The sequence below is a fragment of the Pithys albifrons genome, chromosome 1 (genome assembly GCF_047495875.1).
Source record: "Pithys albifrons albifrons isolate INPA30051 chromosome 1, PitAlb_v1, whole genome shotgun sequence".
Lineage (NCBI taxonomy): Eukaryota > Metazoa > Chordata > Aves > Passeriformes > Thamnophilidae > Pithys > Pithys albifrons.
Window position 1 is genome coordinate 124,549,001 of NC_092458.1, and position 18,710 is coordinate 124,567,710.

The following is an 18,710-nucleotide window of genomic DNA, read 5'->3' on the forward strand; positions in this document are numbered from 1 at the left end:
CACAACAAACACCACAACAAACACCACCACCACAACCACCACAACCACCACAACCACCACAACCACCACCACAACCACAACCACCACCACAACCACCACCACCACAACCATCACCACAACAAACACCACAACAAACACCACAACAAACACCACCACCACAACCACCACAACCACCACAACCACCACAACCACCACCACCACCACAACCACAACCACAACCACCACCTCCACAACAACCACCACCACCACAACAACCACCACCACCACAACCATCACCACAACAAACACCACAACAAACACCACAACAAACACCACCACCACAACCACCACCACAACCACCACCACAACCACCACCACAACCACCACAACCACCACAACCACCACAACCACCACAACCACCACAACAACCACAACAACCACAACAACCACCGCAACAACCACCGCAACAACCACAGCAACAACCACCGCAACAACCACAGCAACAACCACAGCAACAACCACCACCACCACCACCACCACAACAACCACCACAACCACAACAACAGCAACCACAACAACCACCACCACAACCACCACAACAACCACAACCACCACCACAACCACCACCACAACAACCACCACAACAACCACCACCACAACCACCACCACCACAACCACCACCACAACCACCACCACCACAACCACCACCACAACCACCACCACCACAACCACCACCACCACAACCACCACCACAACCACCACCACCACAACCACCACCACAACAACCACCACCACAACCACCACCACCACAACCACAGCAACAACCACCACCACCACAACAACCACCACCACCACAACCATCACCACAACAAACACCACAACAAACACCACCACAACAAACACCACAACAACCACCACCACCACAACCACCACAACAACCACAACCACCACCCCAACCACCACAACAACCACCACAACAACCACAACCACCACCACAACAACAACAACCACCACAACCCCAATCACCACCACAACTACCACCACCACAACCACCACCACAACCACCACAACAACCACCACAACAACCACCACCACCACAACAACCACCACAACAACCACAAACAACAACCACCACAACAACAACAATAATCATAATAATAATCATAATAATAACCCTTAAATTATTTGGTAGTCAAAAATAATAATAACAACAACAAACAACAACAACAACAACACAACAACAATAATAATAATAGTAATAATAATAGTAATAATAATAGTAATAATAATAAGAATAAGAATAATTCCCATATCCCAGGAATTCCCACTTACCTGTGGCTCAGCACGGAGGTTTTTCTCTTCCTTGGCTTTGGATTCTCCCTTCAGATCCAGGTGATCCCTACAAAAACCAGCACAAGGCATCAAAGAGTTGGAAATGGCCCCTAAAAATATAAATATAAATATTTTCAAGAGACACTCTGATTTTCAGAGGTGATTTTTAGAGGTCTGAGAGAAGCAATTTCGGAGATGGTTTCAGTTAAATGGGATTTTTTTCCAAGATAAATCAGAATGTTCTCCCTCCTTAAGGTGAAAGGAATTCAGTGAAGGGAAATAAATGACTTTTTATGTGACAAAGTTTGATTGTCCTGGTCACAGTGATGGGAAACAACAGGATTGTCCTGTAATAAATATGGATTTAAGGTTAATTAGGACTGGGAATTCCAGATTTCCCAAAGCCTTGGGCTCTCCTGCCCCAGGAATTTGCCTTTAGAAATCATCATTTCAGGGGGAACTTCCCTATTTTAAACTAAATATCTTATTTTTTGGTTCCAAACCCTCCAGGTGAAGGAACAGCCAAGACAAAAAGAGCAGCTCAAGCTCCTTTTTGGCTCCACCATCCCTGGAAATTCTCATTTCTTTAGTCCAATGTTTGTTTTAAACCTTCTGACAGGTTTAAATTTTTAATCCATGGAATCCACAGGGTTTTTTAATCCCAATTAATTCAATTTTGGTCCCAAATTCTCCACCAGCAGGTCCTACAGGGAACATCCAAGTGCTCCAAATTCATGGGAATTGAACCCTCAGATTAAATGCAAAAACATCCAAGATTAAATAAACACCCAAATTAAATAAATACAAAACAACCAAGATTAAATAAACAACCAGATTAAATAAAAAAAATTATTCTGAGATTAAATACAAAAAAACTCATATTACTCTCAGATTAAATAAAAAACAATTTACTCTCAGATTAAATAAAAACATCCAATTTACTCTCAGATTAAATAAAAAAAACACCCAATTTACTCTCAGATTAAATTAAAAAACAATTTACTCTCAGATTAAATTAAAAAACCCAATTTACTCTCAGATTAAATAAAAAAAACCAATTTACTCTCAGATTAAATAAAAAACCCCAATTTACTCTCAGATTAAATACAAAAATCACCCAATTTACTCTCAGATTAAATAAACACCCAATTTACTCTCAGATTAAATTAAAAAACAATTTACTCTCAGATTAAATTAAAAAACCCAATTTACTCTCAGATTAAATAAAAAAAACCAATTTACTCTCAGATTAAATAAAAAATCAATTTACTCTCAGATTAAATAAAAAACCCACCACAAGGGCTCAATAAAAGTTGTTCCTTCTGGGCAGAAAAAGGGGGGCAGAAAAAGAAGAATTTTTTGTCCAATTTGCATGAATTTAAATATTAATGCTAAGTCTAACCAGAAACAAAGCACAACAAATACCAAGCCTAATTTACACTCAGATTAACAAAGAAATAAATGCCAAATCTAATTTACACTGAGATTAACAAATACCAGGACTAATTTACACTCATATTACCAAACAAACAAATACCAAGTCTAATTTACACTCAGATTAACAAATAAATAAAAACTAAGCCCAATTTACACTCAGATTAACAAAGAAATACCAAGCCTAATTTACACTCAGATTAACATACAAATACCAAACTTAATTTACACTCAGATTAACCAAGAAATAAATACTAAACCCAATTTACACTCAGATTAACAAAGAAATAAATCCCAAGCCTAATTTACACTCAGACTAACAAAGCACAATAAATATTAATTCAAATTTAAACCAACCAACCAACAAATACTAAACCCAATTTACACTCAGATTAACAAAGAAATAAATCCCAAGCCTAATTTACACTCAGACTAACAAAGCACAACAAAGATTAAGATTAATTTAAACTTAAACCAACCAACATACAAAAAAAACCTAAAACCAATTTACACTCAGATTAACAAATAAAAACTAAACCCAATTTACACTCAGATTAACAAATACCAAGACTAATTGACACTCAGATTAACAAATACTAAGACTAATTTACAGTCAGATTACCAAACAAATAAATACTAAATCTAATTTACACTCAGATTAACAAATAAATAAAAACTAAGCCCAATTTACACTCAGATTAACATACAAATACCAAGCCTAATTTACACTCAGATTAACAAATACTAAAACTAATTTATACTCAGATTAACAAACAAATAAATCCCAAGCCTAATTTAGACTCAGACTAACAAAGCACAACAAATATTAAGAGTAATTTAGACTTAAACCAACCAACAATCAAGTAAATACTAAGACCAATTTACACTCAGATTAACAAATACCAGGACTAATTTACTCTCAGATTATCAAACAAATAAATACTAAATCTAATTTACACTCAGATTAACAAATAAATAAAAACTAAGCCCAATTTACACTCAGATTAACATACAAATACCAAACTTAATTTACACTCAGATTAACCAACAAATAAATACCAAGCCTAATTTACACTCAGATTAACAAACAAATCCTAAACCCAATTTACACTCAGATTAACAAATAAATCCTAAACCCAATTTACACTCAGATTAACAAAGAAATAAATCCTAAACCCAATTTACACTCAGATTAACAAAGAAATAAATCCTAAATCCAATTTACACTCAGATTAACAAATACCAGGACTAATTTACACTCAGATTAACAAAGAAATAAATCCTAAACCCAATTTACACTCAGATTAACAAACAAATAAATACCAAGCCCAATTTACACTCAGATTAACAAACAAATAAATCCTAAGCCCAATTTACACTCAATGCCCCAAAGTGCCCCTTTAAAAGGGGCAAAATAATACCAAGAATTAAAGCAAAATATCAGCACCCAATTTAAGACAAAGTAACCCAAGAAGTGGCTTAAGGACAAGTTTTAAATGCAACAATTTATTAAAAATCAGCAGAGAATTCAAGAGAATGAAGCAAAAAATGAGCAGAAAAAAGTCCCTTCCAGAAAATAACAATTAAATATAAAGTGAAGTAAAAGCAGCACCTACACACCCACTATATATATATTTTTATACCTTTTTTCTTAGGCAGTTTGGGTGGTGTATTCCAATTTATTCTAAATTAGCATTCTGAGCAATTCAAACTCTTGTTCCTCGGGAAAATTTGGGGATTTTTGGGGGATTTTGGGAACCTCACCCAACTCTCAGGATGCGGAAAACCCACAAATGAAGCAGCAAATCCGAGGGCTGGGAAGTCCTTGTGACTCCAAACAGGAACAAAACTCCAAAAGAAATGACATTTCTCACCTCATCTTTTCAGAGGCACCGAGTCTGGGGTTTGCTTTTGGTTTATTGGGATGGGTTTGGTCTGAAAGAAGAATAAAAAAGGATTTGAAATGAGATGAATCGACACCTAAAGCAGAAAATAGAAGCACCTGGAGGGCAAATTTGGCTCCAGAAAAGGGTTGAAATTGGGAATGTTGAAAAGTGAGAGAATGGTGAGAACTGAGGAAATGGGGAAAACTAAGAAAATAATAATAAGGAAATATTAATAAATAAGAGAATATTAATAAGTAAGAAAATATTAATAAGAAAATATTAATAAGAAAATATTGATGAGAAAATATTAATAAATAAAAATATTAATAAATAAGAAAATATTAATAAGGATATAAGAAAATATTAATAAATAAGAAAATACTAATAAGGATATATTAATAAGAAAATATTAATAAATAAGAAAATATTAATAGAAAGAAAATATTAATAAATAAGAAAAATATTAATAAAAAAGAAAATATTAATAAGAAAATATTAATAAGAAAATATTAATAAAAATATTAATAAACAAGAAAATATTAATAAGAAAATATTAATAAGAAAATATTAATAAATAAAAATATTAATAAAAAAGAAAATATTAATAAGGATATATTAATAAGAAAATATTAATAAATAAGAAAATATTAATAAAAAGAAAATATTAATAAGAAAATATTAATAAGAAAATATTAATAAATAAAAATATTAATAAACAAGAAAATATTAATAAGGAAATATTAATAAGAATATATTAATAAGAAAATATTAATAAAAAAATATTAATAAAAGAAAATATCAATAAAAAAGAAAACATTAATAAGAAAATATTAATAAATAAGAAAATACTAATAAGAAAATATTAATAAAAAAGAAAATACTAATAAGAAAATATTAATTAAAAAAGAAAATATTAATAAATAAGAAAATACTAATAAGAAAATATTAATAAATAGAAAAATATTAATAAGAAAATATTAATAAAAAGAAATTATTAATAAATAAGAAAATACTAATGAGACAATATTAATAAGAAAATATTAAAAAATAAGAAAAGATTAACAAGAAAATATTAATAAATAAGAAAATGTTAACAAGAAAATATTAAAAATTAGGAGAATATTAAAAATTAGGAGAATATTAAAATTAAGAGAATATTAAAAAAGAAAACCAAGAAAATATTTAAAAATAAGAAAATATTAACAAGAAAATATTAACAAGAAAATATTAAGAATTAAGAGAATATTAGAAATTAAGAGATTAAACATTAAGAAAAGAATGAAAGCTAATATTGAAAACAAGAAAATATTAAAAAATAAGAAAGTAATAAGAAAATACTAATAAGAAAATATTGATAAGAAAATATTGATAAGAAAATATTGATAAGAAGATATTGATAAGAAGATATTAATAAGAAGATATTAAAAACTAAGAAAATATTAAAAACTAAGAAAAATTTCAAAACTAAGAAAAATATTTAAAAATAAGAAAATATTAAAAACAGAAAATATTAAAAATTAAGAAAATATTAAAAAATAAGAAAATATTTAAAAATAAGAAAATATTAAAAAATAAGAAAATATTAAAAGTAAAATATTGAAAACTAAGAAAAATTCAAAACTAAGAAAAAATTCAAAACTAAGAAATATTAAAAACTAAAAAAAATTTTAAAACTAAGAAAATTTTTAAAACTAAGACAATATTAAAAACTGAGAAAATATCAAAAACGAAGAAAATAACAAAAAACTAAGATAATTTTGAAAAGTAAGAATATTAAAAACTAAGACAATATTGAAAATTAAGACAAAAACCACCCCTGAGAATCACGCCATGAATTTGATATTTTATTTAAATTCTGCAGGATTTTATTAATCCTTTGAAGGGAAAAGACACTTCAAATAAAGAGGAGAAGCTTCAAATTCTTCAAGGCACGACCTGACTCCATTATATTATATTATATTATATTATATTATATTATATTATATTATATTATATTATATTAGTTATATTATATTATATTAGTTCTATTAGTTCTATTATATTATATCATGTTATATTATATTATATTGGTTATATTATATTATATTAGTTATATTATATTATATTATATTAGTTATATTATATTGGTTATATTATATTATATTAGTTATATTATATTGGTTATATTATATTATATTAGTTATATTATATTATATTATATTAGTTATATTATATTGGTTATATTATATTATATTAGTTATATTATATTGGTTATATTATATTATATTAGTTATATTATATTATATTATATTAGTAATATTATATTAGTTATATTATATTATATTAGTTATATTATATTATATTAGTTATATTATATTAGTTATATTATATTATATTATGTTATATTATATTATATTGGTTATATTATGTTGGTTATATTATATTATATTATATTGGTTATATTATATTATATTTTATTATATTAGTTATATTATATTATATTTTATTATATTGGTTATATTATATTATGTTATATTATATTAGTTATATTATATTATATTTTATTATATTAGTTATATTATATTATGTTATATTATATTAGTTATATTATATTAGTTATATTATATTGTTATATTATATTATATTATGTTATATTATATTATATTGGTTATATTATATTATGTTGGTTATATTATATTATATTATATTGGTTATATTATATTATATTTTATTATATTAGTTATATTATATTATATTTTATTATATTGGTTATATTATATTATGTTATATTATATTAGTTATATTATATTATATTTTATTATATTAGTTATATTATATTATGTTATATTATATTAGTTATATTATATTAGTTATATTATATTGTTATATTATGTTATATTATATTAGTTATATTATATTAAGTTATATTATATTATATTATATTATGTTATATTATATTATGTTATATTACATTATGTTATATTATATTAGTTATATTATATTATGTTATATTATATTATGTTATATTATATTATATTAGTTATGTTATATTATATTAGTTATATTATGTTATATTACGTTATATTATATTATATTATATTATATTATATTATATTACAATGTAATATAATATATTATAATTATTAAAGTGGACTCCAAGTTAAAAAAATCAGGTTTTCCTATAAAATTAGAGCTGATATTATCCATTCTTAGCCAATAATCTGAATTTTAAAGGGAATTTCAGGTGGTTGGGGAAGCTCAAGTTTCACTGGGGGAGTTTCCCAGCAGAGTCTTTGCTGCTTCCAAAGTCAACTCCAAACTCTGCCCTGCTCAGAAAAGCAAATTAATGTAAATAGAAACATCCCTGGTTACAAAATAAACATATTTGACAAGGTGGCAATGAGCACAACAAGGGCTTGGTCACTGGGTAGAGATTCAGTTGGCACAAAATTCACATTTTAGGGCTCAACACACAATTTTTGAGCAAAAAAGGAGCAAAAAAGGGGGTTAATTCTTTATTGTCATGGTCAAAAGCAGGAGGCAAAACCACAAACCCTTTTCCTACAGAAAAACAAAATATTTCCTACAGAAACAACTCCCCCCATGGACCACCCAGTTTAGTCTCAGATTAAATACAAAAAATCCAATTTGCTCTCAGATTAAATACAAAAAAAACAATTTAGTCTCAGACTAAATACAAAAACCATCCCCCTTAGTCTCAGATTAAATACAAAACCACCCAATTTACTCTCAGATTAAATTAAAAAAAAAACAGTTTACTCTCAGATTAAATAAAAAATCCATTTTACTCTCAGATTAAATAAAACACCCAGTTTACTCTCAGATTAATTTAAAAAAACCCAAATTACTCTCAGATTAAATAAAAACCCCAATCTACTCTCACATTAAATACAAAAAAGCCAAATTACTCTCAGATTAAACACAAAACCACCCAATTTACTCTCAGATTAAAGAAAAACCCACACAATTTACTCTCAGATTAAATAAAAAACCCCAAATTACTCTCAGATTAAATAAAAAAACACCCAATTTGCTCTCAGATTAAATACAAAAACACCCAACTTAAAGTAAATTAAAAAAAATCCAGTTTACTCTCAGATTAAATAAACTCCCCGAATTTACTCTCAGATTAAATAAAAAACCACCCAATTTACTCTCAGATTAAAGAAAAAAATCACCTAATTTAGTCTCAGATTAAACACAAAAACACCCCATTTAGTCTCAGATTAAACACAAAAAACACCCAATTTACTCTCAGATTAAATACAAACCCACCCAATTTAAATAAAAAAAAATCCAATTTACTCTCAGATTAAGTACAAAACCACCCAAATTAGTCTCAGATTAAATACAAAACCACCTAATTTAGGTTAAGTACAAAACCACCCAATTTACTCTCAGATTAAAAACAAAAAACACCCAATTTACTCTCAGATTAAACACAAAAAACACCCAATTTACTCTCAGATTAAACACAAAACCACCCAATTTACTCTCAGATTAAACACAAAAAACACCCAATTTAGTCTCAGATTAAAGAAAAAATCACCCAATTTAGTCTCAGATTAAATAAAAACCACCCAATTTAGTCTCAGATTAAATAAAAACCACCCAATTTAGTCTCAGATTAAAACCAAAAAACACCCAATTTACTCTCAAACACAAAAATCACCCAATTTACTCTCAGATTAAACACAAAAACACCCAATTTACTCTCAGATTAAAGAAAAAATCACCCAATTTAGTCTCAGATTAAATAAAAACCACCCAATTTAGTCTCAGATTAAATAAAAACCACCCAATTTACTCTCAGACTGAATAAAAAACATCCAATTTAGTCTCAGATTAAAGAAAAAATCACCCAATTTAGTCTCAGATTAAACACAAAAACACCCAATTTACTCTCAAACACAAAAACACCCAATTTACTCTCAAACACAAAACCACCCAATTTAGTCTCAGATTAAACACAAAAATCACCCAATTTAGTCTCAGATTAAACACAAAAAACACCCAATTTACTCTCAGATTAAACACAAACCCCCCCCATTTTTCTCTCAAATTCAATACAAAGCCCACCCAATTTACTCACAGATTAAATAAAAAATAAATCCTAATAAAAGGTAAGAGGCAAATCCTGCTGAGTTCCAGTTCAAACACTTCAGGAGAGACACCAAGCCAAGAGCAAACCTGATTTACTCACCCCACAAACCTTTCAAAATCTCACTTGTGTCACTTCCACCAGACCTTCCCATAAGGAGGGACCAAAGAGATTTAACCAAAAAACAGCCATGCTCAAAAAAAAAGCACATCAGGAAGACCAACAGCAAAAAATGAACCCAAAAATGAGTTAAAAAACTCAATAAATTCAAGAGAAAATAATGGGGCATTAAGTTGCCTTCCATCGAAACCCTCTGGGAGTTTGAAGGGAACAAAGAGAAAGGAAAAAAAAAAAGGCAAAGTGGGATCAGCCTGACCTTGGCTCCTCCTGCAAATGAAATATTTCCTTCCCCGTAACGAGGGGGAGGAGGAAGGAAGAACAGAAAGTGAAAATAAAGTGAAAATAAAGCCGTGAAAATTCAAACAAACACACCCATGGAATGCACTTGAGGTGTTTGTAAGGCACAAGACTGACCTGGGAGCTCCTCAGCCTAAAAACTGGGAAAAACTAAAATTCCCAAGCACAGAGAGGTGGGTTTGACAGTTCTGTAACAGGAGTTAAACAGCAGATTTTGAGGTGCAACACGCTCAAAATTGGGTGTGCCACAAATTGAGTGGTGGGTCTTCAAGACCATCCTTTTCTCCTTCAAGTTTTCTGTCCTGCTCTGGAGCAAATCCAAGGATTGGGAACCTTCTGAACAGCTTTGACTAAAATCCTGCACAGGAATGTGCTGGATGTTCTTGTACACAAAAAAAAAAGTCTCTGTTCACCAAAAATCCTTGAGGAGAAACACAAAGATCCTCCTGCACCCAGCTGGTCACCAGTGGTGTCCCCAGGGGTCTGTGTTGGGTCCAGTCCTGTTTAACATCTTTAGTGATGATTTAGATGAGGGGATTGAGTCCATCAGCAGCAAATTTGCTGATGACACCAAGCTGGGAGGGAGTGTCGACCTGCTGGAAGGCAGGAGGGCTCTGCAGAGGGATCTGGAGAGACTGGAGAGATGGGGCTGATTGCAATGGGATGGAGTTCAACAAGGCCAAGTGCAGGTCCTGCCCTTTGGCCACCCCAACCCCCTGCAGCGCTCCAGGCTGGGCACAGAGTGGCTGGAGAGCAGCCAGGCAGAGGGACCTGGGGGGACTGAGGGACAGGAAGCTCAACAGGAGCCACCAGTGTGCCCAGGTGGCCAAGAAGGCCAAGGGGATCCTGGCCTGGATCCAAACTAGCGTGGCCAGCAGGCCCAGGGCAGTGACCCTTCCCCTGGACTCTGCCTTGGGGAGGCCACACCTTGAGTGTTGTGTTCAGTTCTGGGCCCCTCAGTTGAGGCAAGAGATTGAGGGGCTGGAGCGGGGCCAGAGAAGAGCAACGAGGCTGGAGAAGGGACTGGATGTGGCACTGAGTCTCCTCTTAAACACCTCCAGGGACAGAGAATCCACCATGTCCTGATCCAACCCCACTGTGATCACCAGCCCAGGGCACTCCGTGCCATGGGGTGGTGATCACAGTGGGGTTGGATCAAGGGTTGGACTTGATAATTTCACAGGTCTCTTCCAACCCAACTGAGAAGAGAAGAGCAAGGAGGCTGGAGAAGGGACTGGAGCACAAGTGCTGTGGGGAGAGGCTGAGGGAGCTGGGGGTGTTTAGCCTGGAGAAGAGGAGGCTCAGAGGTGACCTCAGCACTGTCTGGAACTGCCTGAAGGGAAGTTCTGGCCAGGTGGGGGTTGGTCTCTTCTCCCAGGCACTCAGCAATAGGACAAGGGGGCACGATGGGCTCAAGCTCTGCCAGGGGAAATTGAAGTTGGAGATCAGAAGAAAATTCTTTGCAGAGAGAGTGCTCAGGGATTGGAAGGGGCTGCCCAGAGAGAGGGTGGATTCCCCATCCCTGGAGGTTTTTCAGCTGAGCTTGGCCATGGCACTGAGTGCCATGATCTGGTAAAGGGACTGGAGTTGGACCAAGGGTTGGACTTGATGATCTCAGAGGTCTTTCCCAACCCAATCCATTCTATGATTCTTTGATTCCTGGAATTGGACCCAGAGGTGTCCAGTTAAAAACTCTATCCTAAAATCAAAAACCTGAGGCTCCAAATCCACTCTGAATCAAAATCACTCTTTTGTGGCCTCTCTCATCCCAACTGCAGAATTGTTTTCTTTTGGATCTACCTGGAGCTTTTAGAAATCACAAAATAATTTAAAATCTTCAAACTCCTCTTAAATTGAGATCCCTTTAGATGCCCAACCTGCCTTAGGAGAAGGGAAAGCATTTCTAGACTATGATTCAGCCTTTCATTTTAGTTCCAGTTTCAATCTGAATCCAGACATGTCAGGGAGATACAAACTCCAAAACCATGAGGGAATTAAGAGAAAAATACAGAGGAGAAGGATCTGAGTGGCAGGAAAAGGATCTGAGAGGCAGGAAAAGGATCTGAGTGGCAGGAAAAGGATCTGAGAGGCAGGAAAAGGATCTGAGAGGCAGGAAAAGGATCTGAGAGGCAGGAAAAGGACCTGAGTGGCAGGAAAAGGATCTGAGTGTCAGGAAAAGGACCTGAGTGGCAGGAAAAGGATCTGAGAGGCAGGAAAAGGATCTGAGAGGCAGGAAAAGGATCTGAGAGGCAGGAAAAGGATCTGAGTGGCAGGAAAAAGAGGTGAAACATCATCTCAGTAACATGAGAGACTCTTGTGATGATTAATTCTGGCAAGAGCAGAGGAAGAAATGACTCAGACTTGATAAATAATAAAAATAAACTCACTCTGTGGCAAATCCAGCGTGGAAATTTTGCTCTCTGTTCTTTGGGCGTCAGTCACCTAATGGAGAAGAAAACCCAGTGAGGTGAAACAAAGGGAAAAAACCCTCCAAAACCAACATTTAAAGCAAGAAATCACAATGATGATGTGCAATAAACAGCATTGAAAGCACAAAATCACAACAACCAACATCTCCACCAAGGAATCACAACAACCAACATCTCCACCAAGGAATCACAACAACCAACATTTCCACCAAGGCTGTGCCACAATCAACATTTACATCAAGAAATCAAAAGGATGATGTGCTACATCATATCCCCAATCAAGAGATAAATAAAACTCATTTCATTGACCCAAAAGTGCTCAGATTTCCCCCCAGATTTGCAATCATTTCTATTATCTGACAGCCTGACCAAGGCCAGCCTTTACCTCCAAACACCCCTACATTATTTTCATGGCTTAAAAGCAGATTAAACAAACAAGCTTGGAGCACTTCAAGCACTTCTGGTGCTTTTTGGTGCCAATAAGCTCCACCTTCCCCTTCCTGCCCTCCCTGGTTTCGCTTTCCCCACGGCCACACCATCGTTCTCTGTGAAAAAAAACCTGGGTGTGAAATTGTTCTTGCCTTGCTCTGAGTTCCCACCATTCCTCAGCACTTTCTGTGGGATGGGGCTTTGTTTTTATCACACTTTCTAAGGCTGGATCACAACAAAGTTTGTTCTTTCATAACAACAGCCAAGAGGAAGAGCAAGAACGTTGCTTTAAATTAACAATGAGTGGAAAAGACCGGGAACCTCCTGGTTTAAAATGCCAAGCACTGAAAGGGAAACTTGGCAGCCAAATAAATGGGGCAGGGAGAGGGCACAGCTGGGACAACTCAGGCGTGCAGAGCTGAGTGGCAAAGGGCAGGTGATGCCAACTGTCCTGGTTCAGCAGGTAGGACCAGTTTATCCCTGTGTGGGTGTGACCAAAGCTGGGCATTCTCCACCCTCCATTCATTGCCCAGCAACTGTTCCCAATGGCCCATTGGCAGCAGCTGCCCAGGGCACAGCTGAGCCCTCAGGCTGGGAGCTGGCTGGGAAAGAAGCCTGGCAGAGGAGCTGGGAGAACTGCCCTGCAGGGACTCCTTGGCACCTCCACACCCACCTGAGGGCTCAGCTCTGCCCATGGGCCAGCAACCATTCCAAAATCCCCCCTGACTGCCAGAGTCAGATCCCCCAGTGTGGAACTCCCTGCCCTGGGGGAGGCACTGGGGGCTCCCACCTGCACCTCAGGGGAGAGAATCTTGGGGTTAGGGGGCTTGGGGAACCACTCATGGGATCCAGAGGAGGAGCAGACCCTGGACAGGAGGAGCCCACCACTCTCCACCAGACTGTGCCATCATCTGCACAAACAGGTTTGTCCCTTCCTTTTCCTTTGGACTTGGGGGAACCACGTGGGGCTCAGCACAGGGGCCACCAAACCCCCCTGTGTTTGTGCCCCAGGGGGTGGGTTACACTGCTGGGTTTGGGGGTTAAACCCTTTTCTTTTTGTGTTATTGCATTTATTGTAATATTGTTATTAAATTGTAACTCTGATTTCTAATCTCTTTTGTGTGGGGTTCATTTCTCCTGCTGGTTTCCCTTTAAACCAACTCACCTTGGGCTGGTGGTTTTGGGCACCTTCAGGGGTAGACTGTGCCCTCCTCCTGTCTTTGTCTGGTTCCTTCTGCTCTTGGGAGGTTGGTGGGGGAGATTTGGAAGAGTTGCAGTCTCTGAAGTAAAAAAAAAAGAGAATTCTGGTTCTTCTCTCTGTATTTAAGGCACTCACCACACAAGGATCATGGAAAAGGGATGGAGACAAGAAATCATTCCATTTAAAAACATGAGCAGTCACTTCTCACACCTTCGGATCACACAGAGCTGGGCAAAAACATAACAACAAAAAAAAGCAGCACCACTTTCTGTAAGAGGGAAAGGGGCTGAGTTTGAAAAGTTAAATAATTAATAATGCCAATTAATCATCACCTGCTGCTTTGGATGCAGCTCAGGCTATTCAGCTCAGGCTATTCAGGATGGTTTGTTTAGTTGCTCTGTGCTCCTTGGCTGCAGTTCTGAGCAATTTAATACTTTATAAATATATTTATTTATTTATATATATGTGTATGTATGTCTATATATATTATACATATAGGTATATTTATATATATGTATATATATATTTATATATATATACACATATATATACACATATATATATAAATACATATTTATACATATGTACACACAGACATTTATATTATTCTTACATATATTATATAAAATAGTATTATATATATATAACAGATATAAAACTTTATATATGATATATATAATATTATTTATAAATTATGTGTCTAATACAGATATAAAATAGGATAAAAATATAAAAAATATATAAAATATACAGAATAGGATTTTTAATGTATATATTTTATTTATAACCTATTTTATATCTGTATATCTATATATCTCTATATATAGAGATATATCTATATCTATATATCTAGTTTATATCTGTATATTTACATATATTATAAAAATTTTATATATATATATATAAAATTTTTAATATATAATACATATATAAAATAGGGTTATATATAAAAATATATACAGAAAAAATCCTATTTTATATATTTTATATATTTTTTATATTTTTATCCTATTTATATCTGTATTATATACACAATCCTATTATATATATATAATCCTTATATATCTCTCATATAAAATATTTACAGTATATTTATACTATATTTATATATAATAAGTAGTATATTTAATAGATAGTAGAAATATACATGTAATAGAAAATAAAATAATTCAGTTGATGGTGATAATGATTAAAGCACTTTAATCACAGTTATCCACTCCACAGTATAAATATTGCTAATATTATAAATACAAATATATATTATGGCTGTTATTGCTATTTCTTATTAAACCATATACATTAATAAAATTTTGATATTAATGAAATTATTTTAAGTACTGAGCAGGATTCTTTATTATTTATTATTTTATATTCTATGATTTGTTATTAATTAAATTCTATTAATCACTGAGCAATATCCTTTTCATTCTTTATTATTTTACATTCACTTATTAGTTGTTACTAATTAAATTGTATTAACCACTGAGTATTATCCTTTTCATTATTATTTTATATTCTTTTATTTGTTATTAATTGAACTGTATTTACCACTGAGCATTATTCTTTTTATTATTTATTATTTTATACTCTATCATTTGTTGCTAATTAAATTGTATTAACCACTGAGCGATTTTTATTATTTATTATTTTATATTCTATTATTATTTCTTATTAATAAATTGTCTTAACCACTGAGTGTTTTTTATTATTTATTATTTTATATTCTATTATTATTTCTTATTAATAAATTGTCTTAACCACTGAGCGTTTTTTATTAATTATTTTATATTCTATTATTATTTCTTATTAATTAAATTGTATTAACCACTGAGCACTATTCTTCTTATTATTTTATATTCTATTTTTCTTTTTAATTAAATTGTATTAACCACTGAGCACTATTCTTGTTATTATTTTTATTTTATATCTTATTATTTGTTATCAATGAAATTGCATTAACCGCTGAGCATTATTTTATTATTTATTATTTTACATCCTACTATTATATTTCTATCACGCTAATGAGCACAGCTTATTACAAAACCCAAACGTGCCAACTGCTCACCTTCTCTCCAGCTGAACCTTCTTTGCCTTCTGTTTTTGCTGCTTGCCACCTATGGAAAAATGATCGAAAAAAAGGGAATTAAAACTGAATTAACTGAGAAATTTGCTGCGTTTGGGGACAAAGAATCATAGAATGGATTGGCCTGGAAAAGACCTCCGAGATCATCAAGTCCAACCCTTGGGCCAACTCCAGTCCCTTTACCAGATCATGGCACTCAGTGCCACGGCCAAGCTCAGCTGAAAAACCTCCAGGGATGGGGAATCCACCCCCTCTCTGGGCAGCCCATTCCAATGCCTGAGCACTCTCTCTGCAAAGAATTTCTCTCTGCTCTCCAACTTCAATTTCCCCTGGCAGAGCTTGAGCCCATCGTGCCCCCTTGTCCTATTGCTGAGTGCCTGGGGGAAGAGACCAACCCCCACCTGGCCAGAACTTCCCTTCAGGCAGTTCCAGACAGTGCTGAGGTCACCTCTGAGCCTCCTCTTCTCCAGGCTGGACACCCCCAGCTCCCTCAGCCTCTCCCCACAGCACTTGTGCTCCAGTCCCTTCTCCAGCCTCGTTGCTCTTCTCTTCTCAGTTGGGTTGGAAGAGACCTCTGAGATCATCAACCCTTGATCCAACCCCACTGTGATCACCAGCCCAGGGCACAGAGTGCCCTGGGCTGGTGATCACAGTGGGGTTGGATCAAGACATGGTGGATTCTCTGTCCCTGGAGGTGTTTCAGAGGACACTCAGTGCCACATCCAGTCCCTTCTCCAGCCTCGTTGCTCTTCTCTGGCCCCGCTCCAGCCCCTCAATCTCTTGCCTCAACTGAGGGGCCCAGAACTGAACACAACACTCAAGGTGTGGCCTCCCCAAGGCAGAGTCCAGGGGAAGGGTCACTGCCCTGGGCCTGCTGGCCACGCTACTTTGGATCCAGGCCAGGATCCCATTGGCCTTCTTGGCCACCTGGGCACACTGGTGGCTCCTGTTGAGCTTCCTGTCCCTCAGTCCCCCCAGGTCCCTCTGCCTGGCTGCTCTCCAGCCACTCTGTGCCCAGCCTGGAGCACTGCAGGGGGTTGGGGTGGCCAAAGGGCAGGACCTGCACTTGGCCTTGTTGAACTCCATCCCATTGCAATCAGCCCCATCTCTCCAGTCTCTCCAGGTCCCCAAATAAACCAAGTCACCCTTTTATCTCTTCTGAGATGATGTGGAGAGCTCCACATTATACATATAGTGGTTAAGAACAGTTATCCCTCTTATATCCATGTTCTAATTAAAGTTCTTATTTCTTAAATTTAATAAGGAGTGACATGGTTGTTGAGGAGGAATCCTCTCCTCTGGTTTTGGTGAACATTTCTGAATCTTTATATTTACAGAATCCCAGGCTATTCTGAGCTGGAAGGACCCACAAGGTTCATCGAGTCCAACTCTCAAGTCAATGGCCCACAGAGGGGATCAAACCCATGACCTTGGCATTCTTACAACCAAGTTTTAACCAACTGAGCTCATCTCAGGGTCATTTGGTTTCCCTGAAACTAAGACCAAAAAATCAGAAAAGAAATTACCCTTCAATTCCTGCAGTGCCTTTTGCAGCTGGAGGTGCTGCTGCAGCAGCTCCCGGAGCCCCTCGGTGCCCTGGCACAGCTCCTGTGCCCTCTTGTTGGCCTCCAGTGCCAGCTCGGGCTGTCCCCCCAGTGCCAGCGCCTTGCACAGGTGGTGGTGGCCCTGCAGGGACAGTGGGGACACATCAGGGGTTGATTCATAGACTAGTGAGACATTCCCAGACTGTTCTGAGCTGGAAGGACCCACAGGGATCATCGAGTCCAACTCTTCAAGTCAGTGGCCCACAGAGGGAATTGAACCCATGACCTTGGCATTGTTACAGCCAAGTTTTAACCAACTGAGATTCCCCCACAGAGGAGAAAAATTTATATCCAAAAAATTTATATCCAAAAAATTTATATCCAAAAAATTTATATCCAAAACATTTATATCCAAAACATTTATATCCAAAACATTTATATCCAAAACATTTATATCCAAACCACCTTCAGTGGCCAAGACACAAAGGGAAGTCCAAGGAGGGACAATCAGTTTGGGCAGCTCTGAGAGAGGAGTCACTGGTCTGGGAAACAGAAAATTTGCTTTTTCTCCCCTAATCTCAGGTGCTTTGCAGCTTTCTTAGTTATTCTCCTTCAGGCCAAGAATATTGGTAAATAAATTAATCAGGATTTTTAATTGTAAAAACTATAAATACTCCTCTTTTTTAATATATGATAACACAGCTATGAGCAACAAAATAAACATTTTATTCTGTCTCTGAGCACAAAGAACACCATGTGACAACACTCAGAAATGTTGTTTTCACCTGCTTGTAATGCAAAAATACAAACAGACTGTGCCCTTATTGGGAAATAAATTAATCAGGATTTTTTATATACTCTTTTTTAGTATATTA

At 34.8% G+C, this 18,710-nt stretch overlaps 2 protein-coding genes across 10 annotated transcripts in view; one reads left to right on the plus strand and one right to left on the minus strand.

The window, feature by feature from the left end:
• The window catches only part of VPS26C (VPS26 endosomal protein sorting factor C), a 541,728-nt gene that overhangs the window by 75,423 nt on the left and 447,595 nt on the right, over nt 1–18,710 (plus strand). The window lies entirely within an intron of this gene.
• Nucleotides 1–18,710, minus strand: part of TTC3 (tetratricopeptide repeat domain 3) — a 92,454-nt gene that overhangs the window by 57,602 nt on the left and 16,142 nt on the right. For 8 of the 9 annotated variants that reach the window (XM_071567108.1, XM_071567107.1, XM_071567099.1 and 5 more), the window contains 6 exons: nt 17,818–17,977; nt 16,274–16,322; nt 14,173–14,287; nt 12,537–12,591; nt 4,620–4,680; nt 1,312–1,378 (listed from right to left, as the gene is read on the minus strand). In XM_071567108.1, coding sequence (XP_071423209.1) covers nt 1,312–1,378; nt 4,620–4,680; nt 12,537–12,591; nt 14,173–14,287; nt 16,274–16,322; nt 17,818–17,977 — 507 coding nt within the window. Of the gene's footprint in view, nt 1–1,311; nt 1,379–4,619; nt 4,681–9,834; nt 10,135–12,536; nt 12,592–14,172; nt 14,288–16,273; nt 16,323–17,817; nt 17,978–18,710 lie in introns of those variants that run through there. The other variant, XM_071567118.1, reaches the window with a different exon arrangement.